This window comes from Haliotis rubra, unplaced genomic scaffold (assembly GCF_003918875.1).
Source record: "Haliotis rubra isolate DU_JTF1 unplaced genomic scaffold, ASM391887v1 Scf52, whole genome shotgun sequence".
NCBI classification, from domain to species: Eukaryota; Metazoa; Mollusca; class Gastropoda; order Lepetellida; family Haliotidae; genus Haliotis; species Haliotis rubra.
In genome coordinates this window covers 1293387-1308037 of record NW_025767213.1, presented here as the reverse complement: position 1 = coordinate 1308037, position 14651 = coordinate 1293387, and the positions used below count along the sequence as shown (strand labels likewise).

Genomic DNA, 14651 nt, shown 5'->3' with positions numbered 1-14651 from the left:
ACTAAATCTTTGTTAAATGAACCAATGTAAAACAAAACAATTGTGGGCTTTGTAAATTAGCAAGACATACTATTTGTTGCAAAAGGATTACATTGTATTGTTCTTGTCAAATAATTATAAATGTTAAAATTCAACATTTGTTCTAGAATCTTAGATGGGGTATTTCAGTGTTGAAAGAAGATCTCTATCCTGATGAGATTAGTGATGTCAAGATGTTATTTCTGAAAGTCATAGTTGAGTTGCTAGGCGAGGCATTACATCCCTGAATTAATTATTGAGGAATTCCTGACAGTGTAGAGAGGCTCAGAAGAAACTATCTATCTGAAAAATCTACATAGGTGAGCTGGTTCATGGATGTCAAAATATTGTTCCACATGAAGATGATGTTACCCAAACTAAGCTTGCAGCACCTGAAGGCAGCGTAACCGTCGTCAGGTTACACAGCAATTAACAAGTAAATTAGTTTGTGATCATCAAGATTCATGTGGATCCTCTTGTAAGTGGAAGTTTCTAAACAAAAGTTGACAGTATAATTAAAGTATAGTAATTATGGAGAAATCACATGCCATTCTGTTGAATCATGCTGTTCTCATCATGTTAGTGCACTCTGTACACATCTAATGTGGGAACATTTAAACGCAACTTTTTACCTACACCATTATAATTAAACTTTAATTATAAAACTAATTCACAGGCTGGGAAGAAGAATCTAACTTTATTCATTAAATCTGAATATGAAAACAAGAAAAATTTCATGTATGACTGAATTTGTAAAGTGAAATGTCCTACTGCTATCCTTTTGCATGTGTTGGAGTATAATTGTGTGTGAGTGTGTGCATGCTGGTCTACTAGGACAAGCAGCCGAGGGAGGAACTGAACAAGGTGGCCTACACCAAGGTGCAGTGCACATGTTTACATGTAGAACAGGTGTCCCCTGACCTTCAGATTGTAATAATCCAGGGCTAATCCTAATCATTACCAGCTCACAAGGCCCTCTACCCACACCGCATGTAGTAGTATGTTAGGGAGTGTAGTACATTCGGCTAGCACGACTCACTGTGTCAGCCTAGCCAGCCCATTCATGGTCTACTACTATAGACAGGTGGCCCTCAACATGTCTGCTAGATTATATTCCACTGTAATCTCCTGCACACTCCTATTACTGTGGCTATTCCGTTCTCCTCCCACCCCTCCTCCCTGTGCCCCTGTTGGCAGCTCCTCCAGGGTGACACCAGGCCAAGGTGATATGTCATCGGTGAATGTGAGCGGGGAAGGGACACCAGACTCAAACACATACCTTGATGCTGCTGACACCACAGGGCTGGTGTTGTCGACCAACTCAGATTCGTTATCAAGTCGAGACCGCTTCACCTGAAAAACACAATGTGGATTCTCATCAAACTGACAGAACATTGTAGGGTTCTGTTGTTCCCGCTTGACTAGAACGATACAGCCATACACAGCCAATCACAATTTAGAAAGCTGGCCTTAGACAATATGACTTTGCCACTTGAATGATCGGTCAAGTTGATAGTAGTTTAATAGCCTGGGATGCTGGAGACAACAATAAGCTCCAGTACAAAGGCCAATTGAAAAAGAATGTGGGTATATGCAAGTATAGTGGACTCCGTACAGGTGAAAGGGCAGACTCTTGGCTAAGAACCTGTATAAACACTGTACAGACCTTCCCAGGTCCACGCTCTAGACTAGTCAGAGCAGGACATCACTGAGTATGGAAATATTTAGTCTATACACCTTGAACATGAACATTGATTGAAGTATATTATTAATAAGGTGGCTCAATAATCCCGTGAACATCAGTCTAACATTCCAGGAAGTACAAATCAAAGTCCACACACCAACCACTGGGACTTTACTGAAATACAAGGAACACACTATAAACAGCATGCTACAGTCAATTTCTCAAAAGGGCCAAGTAAAAACACAAGATGTCTCCATCCGCCACAGATAGGAAATACACAATGCAGCTAACACCCAAGTTTGACTCTTCACTGTGTCTGTGTGGAGAATGTGAAAACCACATTCCCTTCCTCAAACCCTCCTTACTACACACTGCTAAGTCTTGTGTCCACTGACCTATTTTCACAGCAAACATGCCACAAAGTTCACTTTCAACAAAACTCCAAAGCATTATATAATTTTGTTTGAAAGAGCTTAACAGCAAGGATTTTACACAAAAAGTGCAAGAGAGCAAACATGTTAAGCAAATAGACCAGAGAGGCTCTAATTATGTGATTACGGCAGCAACACAGGACTGTCCGCCTCCTCCAGGGGCTCAGCCATAGCAGTGAATATACATACAAAATCAGTAGTCAATATATATCATACATTATGCCAGGCAACAAGGTGACATCATTTTAACAAAACAATTCTATTAGAAATTGTATCATACTGTCCTTTTTTTTCTTCTTCAAACAGTTTCAAAGCCCCAAATGGTAAAAGGCAAAAATTTTGTGTGCACTATTTGACAGGTGGCAAGTGTATGAATATTTCACAGTATTCACTGCCATGTAGAGTCCCAAGCATTATTTATTCAGCAGAGTAAAATTAATTGTGACAGGTTGCATCTGGCGTCCATTGCTCAAGCCTTCAACGCATATACAGGTAAATGACTTGGTACTGGAAGAGACTCGTACACATACAGCATCAACCCCATCCTGCCCGATCCCTGCTTCTCCCACAACTACCATAACCAGACTTGTATACAATCACTTGATGGAGGACAGAGGACACAAGACTCATGAGTGTTTAAAATAAGTAATAAAATATTTCCAAAAACACAGTCTTTAACAATGCAGTGTCCTGCATGCCTAAGCAACCATAGATAATTCAATAACAGCCTTTTACACACTTTATGAATTTTAACAGCTATTCCTATTTAGATAAACAGATAATAGCAGATAGGTTTAATTCATTAATGATAGAAAAGAAAGACTTCTCCACAAGAACAATATAATATTCATCCATGACAGAAGTCATACTTCCAAAGGCACAAATGCTCTAAATAATCCAAACCATTTAAGCGTACATAATGTCTTACAAGTATATCCAACAAGTGTGTTCACAAACAGGGATAGAGCAGTAATTCTGTGACCTAGTCAAAGGGTGGCTACAAGATGCCAAGGAGATGTCACGGCTAGGGGAAGAGGGTCAATCCCTTACAACAATACTGGCACAGCCCAGCACAGCCCTGTAGTGAAAGTAAAATCTACTGCAAATACATAGCAGAAAAACACAGGACAGAACAGAAACATGCCCTCCAACTGAAAGTGTTTTACGTCTCCACTTCCCGACAATGTGCAGTGGTGGGAAGATGAGTGGTGTGTGCTAAAGTCGGCCACAAAACCCTGTGACATCATAACCATGATGTGTGACCAGTTGGTAGGGTGTGGGAGAGCAGTTCAGCATTGAATATGCTGGGATGGAAAGGTTTGTGATTACCAGGAACTGTAATAACCCAGTGTTGTATATACCCTAGTCATTACACCCTCTGGTCCTGCAGCAGTTCACAAACACTGGAAAACGACAGAGTTAGCACACCCTCAAACAGAATAATTGTCCTCATTACAAACTCAACAAAGGCCTCCCTGAATGGGATAACTTTACGACATCCACACTCAATGCATATTACCTGTCAATGAACACTGTTAGGATTCTTTGGTGAAAATTTAAGGCTATTAAATAGACTTGCTAGGTGTACTTACTCTCAAAGCGAATGACAACATCAATCATCTAACATTGTCAATAAAATAACTAGGATCAAAATGAATATTTCAAAGACAAGGAATTTTTAAATACATCTTTGAGCACCTCTGTAAGGATTTGATATTCAAAGTGACACTTAATACACATTAAGGCATAACTCAAAGCGGTCGCTTGTTTACCTGGCAAAATTATAAACATTAAAGGAATTTAAATATTTAAAAAAGTGAAAGTTGATTATGTTACTGACAGTAGGCTCTGACTTTCAACTTGATTCTTTTGGGGACATAACATTTATGACATGTTAATTATCTTGTTTCTTCACTTTTGGATCAATTGTACACCATTCAAACTAAGGAAGATGACGAAAAATAATTTCCTTGATCTATTGAGTTTTGAACAGTTGTAATCAACAATAACTTGCATAGTTTCATAGTTATTTAAAAAAGCAACATGTCCTGCAAACCAAGAAACACTTTTTATCAACCAGAAAACACGAACTGCAGCTTTGGATTTCATCACAAACAGTTTGTCAAATGAAGACAAATATTTAAACAAAAGTAGCTATGAAACTGTTCTTTATGAGATTTTGTTTAAAAAATTAATAAAGGCATGTAAGTGGTATTCCTTCCAGAATTAAGTTGTGGAATAACATGTAAAGACTAGATCATGGACAGCTAGTTTGACACACTGCTAGAAGTCCTTGTCTGGGGGTTCTAGAGCACAAGTATATTTCTACCACAATTATGGCTATCAAAGCTGATTGTTTTCTGTCATCTAATGTGGTGGATCCTTAATGAAATTACCACGGTAATGACTGGCACACGTGTTAACCTTCAGAATACTGCACATTTTAACAGCATCATTGCAGTATGATTAAGCATGTGATAATAACGTCACAGAAAGGTCACAGTTAATGAAAGTCTTGAGCTCAATGATGTGAAAATACTGCAGGAAATACATGGAACATTGGCCAAATTCTTGTGCTACTTTGTGCTGAAAGAGGCCTACATAAACAGCACTAACCATGGTGAGGTTCTCCAAGAAGGCGGATATCGGCATGATCTGTGTCATCTTGCCCTGTTGTGGTAAAGTCAAATGGATCACAGACAACGTGGTAAACGTTTTCCTGGACACAGGGATTTAGTAGCGTTTGTCTCTACCCACAGCCTGGATACTCGTAAACATATTCCTTCACACTCTAGTACTGTACCAACGCTGACAGTCATACACAACATAAACAAGTTTCCAAATTGTTGGGGTATATGCAGGAATACCACCGAGTGCAGGCTACAGGTGACTTGGTGGCACCTCCAGCTAATCCTCCTTTAGTGTGTATGGTCTACATCCATGTGCCACACTTACAAGGAGGTGATGAGAACAGAATGTAGGCCTGAGATGACAATATTAGTTCCCACGTGGTCTAGTCAGTAATGAGAGGACTTGGCCTCAGTGTTGTGGTGGTTAAAACACTGTGGGAAATAAGCACATCACAGTGCTAGTGAACAACTGTTTGCCTCATAACTCTCATATCTGCATGTGAGAATCAGGCTGGTCCATTATGGTATTTGATGGATGCAAATCACAGCAGAGAGGACTTATCTCTCCAGAAATCTGTAAACATGTGCTGTGGCCCCACCATAAAGTGGTGAGAGCTAGGATGGACACTTTATCAGTACAGCCAGTTCTTGTCAACTTGCTAAATGGTCCCTGTCAGAACCATACTTAGATCAATGTGCTGACAACCTCACAACATTCAACAAGGCAAAAATGGCAAAAGTCCAGACAGAGATTGTCTAATATCCACCAAACATTTGAAACTGATCTTTTTCAAATGTGATCAGTCATAAAGTTTAAAAATGTTGCTGATGTCCTGCTTGTTTCAAACTTCAAGTGATGACCAAGCACAAAGTTGTGTAAGTACAACAGCCCAGTATCCACTGGGTAGAACCTCCTCCTGCAGATTGGGGAACACTTTTTCCAACAAAATGGATGACAAGCAAATGTCCTTTTTTCCAAATAGCACCGAGTTCCACCAGCTTCCTCCATTAACTGACACACACAACTAACCTCCAAGACTTCAAGTCAACAGGAACTTGTGGTTAAGTTAGTCAAGTTTGTGACAAACCAGGGCCTGTATGGAGATTCCACTGAGTTGTTCCCTGTCTACCAGTAACACACAAGACCAGATACACTCTGGGACAAGCTGCTGACATCCTGTTGCCATGGTTACAATATCTATAATCCTGTTTCTATCAAAACTTGAGCTGTTTATCCTGTCAAATGTGTTGGACTGCAAGCAGGTAGGGCTTGAAGTTGAGGATAGGACTTTTTCTCTATCTACCAACATTTACATGAATGTTGTGTTGCTAGCCCCAGCCTTATCACTGGCCCCCTGGTGGAGCGTGTGGAACTGGGGCACTGTTAGGGTGGGGCACTGGAATACTAAATGTTACTACCATGCTGTATTACTCTCACTATGAATGTAGATGACATATTCACAAACATTTTATAACTCACAAATCACATGTAAAAAGAACCTTCACTCTGAAAACTATATTAACTGGAAAATGATTTTTATCTTAATAACCTCATAGAAAAATATTGACTTTTGAAAATACCCTGAAGTAAATTTATGTAGATTTAGGTTATAAAAAAATAACTTGTAGAAATAATAAAATAATTCTATATGAAAAAAGAATGATTTCTCCCTTAATAGATATCTATCTCTAAACAGATGTTTTCTTATCTTCAGCAAGTATTATGACATTAATTTTACATGCTATCCTCAGAAGTACAAGCAATACCAGCTATCAAGGTTAAATGGTGGAAGAAACTCACCACCTGACAGAACTAAAGATACAACCTTAGTGAGGCCCCTGTGCTCGCTGAGAGTGAGAGTCATGTGAAATTCTCCTCCATTCCTCCCCCTGTCCCATAAGCTGAGGGAGGAGGGCCTCACAGCAGAGACATCAGTCTACAACAGCTGGGCTTCACCTCTGCCAGGCCATAAACATGCCAAAATCTAACCTCATTTTCTCTATAATTAAATACCTAAATAAACCATTTCTTCAATGATTTCCCTTAAAAAATGACAAAATTTGTAGCAGCAAAGAAAGTTACTAGTTTACAAGTGACTTAATATCTTGTCTTGCTGTTTTTACTTTTTCTAGATGCTGCCAGAATAAGGTTTCTATCCTCCTGAAGAAATATAACTGTTGTTTGTTTCTAATGTCACTACAGTTTTTATTGAACCATTTTCAGTAAAAAGGACCAAATTTGTACTGCCAAAGAAAAACATTCAATATTTTCCACAAGCATCAGTATTTTGGTCTTTTGATTTGAATAAATATTGAGACATCATTTTCAAACATTTTGAAATCAACAATCATAAGTAATCACTTGACAAAGTACACAAAGCCACGCTAAATTGCTTGTCACAATATGTGAGGATATTTTTGAAAAACACATCCAACAACAAATTTGAGGGAAAAGATAATATTTTTTTAAAATATCAATTCTTCATAATTCATGTCAGAATGATCACAGGTTAAAATCCTTAATGAGATCAAATTTTATAAACAAAATTACTATTTCTAATTCCAGTAATGGTTTTAACAGCCATTTTTATGAACACCCTCTGTTTCTGCACTGAGAACAAAGCTCTTTAATGATATTTTCTGCCTTATTGAAATAATCGATAATGAAATAGGATCACTCATTGTATGATAAAAAATGCTAATCATACAACAGCAAAGTTAGTACTGGCAGAATCGTGAGTTTACTGTAATTCAAACTGTATTTTTGTCAACCCAGCCCTGGTCTAAGTTTACGTGATTTGTGAGTAATTACTAATGTAAATTATTGTCTAGTTAGAATCCAGTGAAAAGATTCTAGTAAAATTTCAAACATGAATTAAATATAACTATTTTACAACTTCCTCAAAGATTACTAGGTTGTTGGCTAATTCCACAGAATAGTAAAAAATATTTTCTTTGCATGTTTGAAAATATTCGTCCTTTTCCCAAATAGAACTGTCTTGTCATTGGCATAGATGTGATGGTTAAGATGTGTTTTGCATTGTGAGACCTTCCCAGCACAAAGATCTCAAGATGACAATTGTAACAATTCTACACAAGTTTTCACACCCGATCTTACTCAAATTAATTAATTACTTGTCAAACACAAAGACTCATCATTTAATCATACCATGTTCATGCCTGCAAGTTTACAATATAAACAATTCATCACATACAAAACTATTCAGCTCTTGAAATATAAATTTCCCAGAAAGGCTCTGATGTATAATTCCTTCAGCACGGACATCAGTCACAGTGGAAAAACAACCCTTTGATGCTTCATGTATATCTACTTCTCTTCCTCAATGGACTCTGTTGGCTGGCAATTTCAAAACTACTAAACTAGGAAATGATGAAATGGGCAGCCCTTGGTCTTTTGCTAAAACCTGCAAACTATTTTGTGATAAAACACAAGAAGAAAATAACATATTTCCTGAAAGGACATCTTGTTAAATAAGCAGTAATTCGTTAGCCTGATGCACCACATACAATCACTTACTAGATGGGTGACCAAAGCTCTGCAGCCACCACACAAAGGTCAGAAAAAAACCCCACAAATTCATCAAAGGTAAATATACCAGCTATTCTCCTCAACTGGACTGACAAGAAAAGAACACTGTCAATATCTTTTCAAATTAAGGACAAGGTATTCCTGGGGTGTGAAATGTGTTTTGGTCAACAATAGGTAACCCAGTTCCCACACTAAGGCTTGTGAAGGCCACGCCAAGTGTTGAAAAAGAAAACATTGAAGACTGGCATCAATTAATGGTTCTCTGCATACAAAAACAGCTTAGCATTCTCTCTTCATGTTTATTGCTGTTGCATAGTCTCCAAACCTACACCAGATGTCCTCTCAATCTTGTCAAAATCTACCAAGCTGGTTCCTTTGCACTAACAAGTCACCACTAATTAAATCCTGCTATCGTTAATTGCCATCATTTGCTGACAGATAGTGCTGAGATAATCACACATCCAAACATACCCTGGTTGACATACATAAGGACTGGCTGCATGTTATATATATGGTAAGTGTTACCCCCCAGACCAGTTTATGTGTTCACCACTAACATTTCAATATTGCAATATAGTTGTGAACACTTTTTCCCATATGATATAACATATTACTGGGAAACTGATATGGAGAATTCCGCCCAACAAAGCCTGGACAAATATTGCATGCTGGTCAATTGCATTATCAAATTTTCAAAATGAATAACAATCACACTACAACAACAAAAATATTAATATTCAAACAATTGTTTTTAGCAAGACAAAAACCTATTCTGTGAAAAATATCTTGGGGTTTCAAAACAGATCGGTTCAAGAATTATAACAAGTGACAATGAATTGTAGCCATGGCAGATGGACAATAAGTAAGACCACACATATTGCTACATTTCCTAGTTACCAGTTTCTAACAACAGAATGTCAAAAATGTCTAATTTATCAGCCAATCTTTTCAAAATAAATGCCACACAAAAATGTGATTTTCTCCAATGTCTCATATCAGATCAAATGTAAAAATTCAAGAAACCGTTCTTCAGAGAAAATGAAATGTATTGTAACTATTTTCTACTAAATATTTGATTTTGTGCTATGTAATACAGATGAATATCAGGGCAGCTGATCGCATTGTATACCCAGTGGGAGGCACAATACCTATCAACACGGTCATTTCAGAGGAAATCATCTATCATTTATTATTTTCGGAATTCAAACAATCTTCACTAAATAGTAAGACAATGAACAACATACCAGTTCCTGGGTGGTTCAGAACTTGATCTGGTATTTTGAACTTTCTGTATTCATGCTTTTCAAAATCCAGTTTTTTTAACATACACTATTAACAATAAAAGGTACAAACATAATACTAGATGCAGTTTGTTGAAAACAAGGAATTCAATTCCTGTCAGTGAAATTCATAGTAGAAAAAATTTTATACAGCAAACACAAAAAGAATACTGCAAAATATTTTTAAGGAATATTCTCGAAATTATTCCAATTCTTTTTAATGATTTTGTATTCTAGTTACTCAAAATATAACACCTTGAAAAGATATTGTGGTCACACGTCGACCATTTATCCAAATAATTCAAAAACGCATTTTTCTGTTAAATTAATTATTTAGTTGGCATAACTCTTTAAGAGATGGAAAGATATATTGTGATTATTTTTCCATGTTTAACATTGACACGGGGTGTGAAAACACTCCAGTCCCTCTACATACGTGCTAAGTCACAATAAAGAGGTTCTAACACACAGTAATTCTTTGTGTCTCTTATCTCAAATTCATAGACATGAACCAAGACTAAATCTTATCAATTTTAAACAAACATGACCAATTTTCAGATCCAATTTCGGTAATTTTTTCAAAGAAAGGAAAAACAGCTTGCAAATACACAAGAAAGGTGATACTCAGCTATAAAAGTGATGTATTTTGACTTTTCTATGAAATACTGCAGCCATGGCTGGACTGAACTTTGTGCATTTCAATAGTGTGTATGCTATCGTTACACTTTGTCTCAATAATGTCACTCCTATGCCCAATTTGGCAGCATTGATGTCAAAACTCAGCCTTTTTTCTTCTAACCTCTCCAGGTATTGGAGGTAGAAAATTTGACAATTATGTGCTCTTTGAGTAGCCGGTAATCAGAGGAAAAATCTCTGTCCTTTTCATACGTTTGTTCCCGTGTTTCGCTCTACTTCCCGCCTATACAACTGGCTTTATTATAACTGAATAAAACTGTTTCCCACTCCAAGAAAACAAGTCAAGTGTAATGTATAAGGGCGCTCATCATGGCTACTATTCACAGTTCCACAAAAGCAGGCAAACCCAGGCATTTTTAGCTGGTTGTGTTGGAATGTTAGTGTGAAGAATCTCTATGCTGATACAAACTGGCTTTGTCTGCTGGACAATACCGACACTCACAAACAAACATATATCACTGGTTATTAAGTCACACCAACTACACTAACTCTGGGCCTTTGTGTTGCTCAAGTAGGAGAAACTAGGACTGGTCAGAAAACAGTTTTCATTTCAAGAAAATAATACCAACTCGTGATGTACAAAACAATGGCCAATTTATTGTTGCGACTCAAAAGAAACTGTGTTCATTCAAAAGAGATTATTTTCACGAGTATTGGGTATTCAAAAATACAGACAAAAAAATAGTTAAATATCCATAATAAACTAGATAAAACTTTATCCCAAACTGAAACTGAAAGGATTATTTAATAATAAACATCAGATTAAAACTAATGGGAAAACTTGGATCCGTATAATCTGGATAATAGTTACTTAAGTTTTTAACCTCACCCATTTAAAGGTAGCTTTGTATGCAGAAACTCATTGAAACTGAATGCACAAGATGTTTAAAATGGGGAGAAAAAGCTCACTCAATCTGACGAACATTAAATTCCCAATTCACCACACCTATCACACCATATTATAAAATCCTTACAATATCAAGTTGGAAAAAAATTAGGCCGAAAACTTTCCGCAAACCAATTTCATTCAGTAATAAAAGATCAATGATTCCATCACAGTCATAATGACACCAATTTCCCAAAAACTTTCTTGAGAATACTTTGTCAGATTATCTCTTCTACCACTGAGCTACTGCAAATGGCAAGTTACGATTTTCACTTAGGTTGGGTAAATTTTGTATTGTGAGCCCAAATGGCGGCCTCTTGGTCCTATCATGTAACCCCCCAGAGTATGGCCATCCCTGAATTTATTGGCTGCAATCTGATATATAAACAGATTTTTATATTGCTGCTTCTTTCTCAGAAGTGATTTTCTAGGAAGGAAAATTAGAAAATAGCTTGAATATTAGCTAACACGATTTCTCACCCAACCTGACCGTGTCATTAATAATACTGTGACATTATTTTACCATTAAAAAACATTGATTCAAAAGTTAAAATAATTTGGTTTATTGTAATCGGATCAATTAGAATTAACTACAACTGCTTTGAAAAAAGAATTCAATACATATGATAATATGACAAAATTATAAACCCTAACCCAAAAATTGTTTCACCAAAATTATTATGTTTATGATGAATGGGGAAAAAATTCTTACTGATTTCTAAATAAATGCAAATAGTAGGAATAATGGGGAAAAGCAAAACCACTCTAAAAACAATTTTTAAAACATATCCAAATATATTTAATTTCACATGGTATTTTCAGATCAGAAAATAAAATTGTCAGAAAGATTTAAGAGGCAATGCATCCTGTTGTATTTATATAGGGTTTATTTTCTGGAATAACGACTAGGCGACATAAACATTGCCACTGCAGCTGTTGCCTAAAACTGACAAAACTGGGCTTGATTTATCGCCCCCAAGTTTAGCCGCGGACAGTAATAGGGAGTTTCACAGTGGTTGTATCCGCTGTCATCCTGCCACACAACTATTTAATATATAGGTGTAATAAGCATATCCAAGTTATCTCAAATATAGAACAGACTACACAAAAATAACCCCAAGAAATTAGGGAAAATGTTGTAACAAATATTCAAATTAAATTATGTGGTATAACTCTCCGATTTTCCCCCCGTAACATATTGTTTTAAATTCCAATCATCACATGACATGAGAATATGGATCCTAGTCATACCTGGCACATTTACATTAAGCGGTTGTTTGTGTCGGTACTCCTAGCCGGCAGACTGAGGAGACCTAATCAACTGTAATCTGTCTTGTAAAACCTACACAATATTTTCAAATGTCACATTCACTATTGTAATTGTTAGCTTTCACTTCTTGTACAGGTTTAGTTTTCAAATTTTTCATCATTAAATATCAGAAATAAATAGACTATTTTAAAATGACAGTCTTGACAGATTTAGAATATCAGTTTGAATTTCTTATCAGACAAAACTGAAGAAAGAATCGGTGAATACTAACATTAATTTTGAACACAAAGTTGTGTGGTAATATATGCTCACGATTCTGTCTTACAAATAACACACATATCATAAATGTGTAATTAAATTCTCTGTAAAAAAGATCTGCTATATTTCAATACAGTAAATATATTAATAAAATCATAAAACGAATTAGTAATTTACAATGACTTGCAATGACTATGACAGCGTCCGATTAAGAAATGTGTAAGCAATGATTTAGAAATATCCTGTTGTTATCACACAGAGGACTTGACAGTTGTGGGTATATACCAGGAAGCAAACATAGAATGAATTCTGGTAATCTTTCAACATGTTAGTGTATCCATATGATACAACCAGTAGCAGGAATACTTTGGTATATATAAGGGAAAGTTCTTAACTATTATCTTCCTCTGACAAATTTAGTCACAAGGAACATCCAAGTGTGACAAATGATTAAATTATTTAAACACTTTCTAATGTAACAGGCCCAGATTTTAAACTTGACCTTCTTGTAGTACTAGTATATCAATTTCAATGCTGAAGATGGCCATATCAATCATACACTGGTCGGAATCAACTTGCAATACCTGACACAATATCTGTGAGAAACAAGAGACCAATAAGATATGACACTGTCCATTGCTTGTCACCAAGTACATATCGGAATAATCACTACCATATTTCACTGACGGGTTAACCTTTCACAAGAAATGTACGGAAGAAAATTCCACATGTTTTGAGCGGGCCACTGCATAACATCCCGTAATACTCACTGCGATGTCCTCCAATGACTCCCAAATTTGTGAAGGAACCTATCACTTTGGTCAGTGTGATATAAACCAGGCTGGTCACTGACTATCACCACTACAAGTAACCCCGATCCTCCACTATCATGTGACACAGTCGCACACACAAGTAGGAGGAGGAGAAACTGCCCGCCACCACCGTGCTTACTATGCTAACATCCTCCTCAATCCAGCAGTATCAACGACTACCTTGCTTTACGGACAGTCTCTGTATACACAGGAAACATCACATATAACACATACCTGATCAAGCAAGATCTATTCTTTACTGATGTTTTGTTAACCCTCAGTCACTATACCAGATCCATGCTTATTAATTGTCTAAATGTTTATTAATGACCAAGCATGATGTTAGCATGCTGGGAGCTACAGGCCTAGCCTGATTGGTCGATGAGCTGTCATTAATGTGCAAGGTGGGCTGGGTTTGCTGGCTCAGGTGAAGGCTGAGAAAACAGGGCTTCAGGTTGCAGGAAGCCAGAGCTAAATTCCACATGTCAATCACAGCCCCCATCAGCCCGCCTCCCTGTAAGCTGGGGGAAGGGCTGGGCTCGCAACTACACAACAGTGCCAGCCCACTTCACATTTTTTGTGTTTACCAAGAGAAATGCAACACAGTTGGGAGTAATGACCCACTGAAAAAGATACACTCTCCCCTAAACTGCTGATATCTTGCTATTACCTTTCTATGCTAGGACTCTAATAAGAAGGGTGGAAATTAGCAGCAATTTGAAGGGTGGACCAGTGTGTAATGATACACTTGTCTCTCTCCCTTTCACAACAGAGAATTCAAGAACAAATATAGTGAATGATCTGAGAACTAATACTTCCTTCCTATGTCCATGTGCTACAAGTGGAGAGTGTGTACAATGTCACCAGGCACATGTATAGGAACATGGTGGATATATTAGTGATGTAGATATTGGCTTACACTCACACATGCTAATCTCCTGCTCAAATGTTCACCAGTCATCTCTCCCTACAGCCTGGACATGACATACATTCCTCATTCCTGTATTTATTCATTCACTGTTCCCCCCATATCCACACATTTGCTTGCATAGATACACACACTTCAGCTCATACAGAAGGTAGCACAGGCAGGCCACTCACAGAGTCAAGTTTGTAATTCTTACCAAGCACAACTG

The 14651-nt window shown here is 37.1% G+C and overlaps 1 protein-coding gene across 9 annotated transcripts in view; it reads right to left on the bottom strand.

Annotated features, from left to right (window-relative positions):
* Nucleotides 1-14651, bottom strand: part of LOC124292495 (eyes absent homolog 1-like) — a 150345-nt gene that overhangs the window by 48733 nt on the left and 86961 nt on the right. For 6 of the 9 annotated variants that reach the window (XM_046729599.1, XM_046729602.1, XM_046729607.1 and 3 more), the window contains exon 3: nt 1298-1371. In XM_046729599.1, the coding sequence (XP_046585555.1) occupies nt 1298-1371 (74 nt within the window). Of the gene's footprint in view, nt 1-1297; nt 1372-1755; nt 1786-1993; nt 2076-4749; nt 6020-14651 lie in introns of those variants that run through there. The other 3 variants (XM_046729605.1, XM_046729604.1, XM_046729603.1) reach the window with 3 other exon arrangements.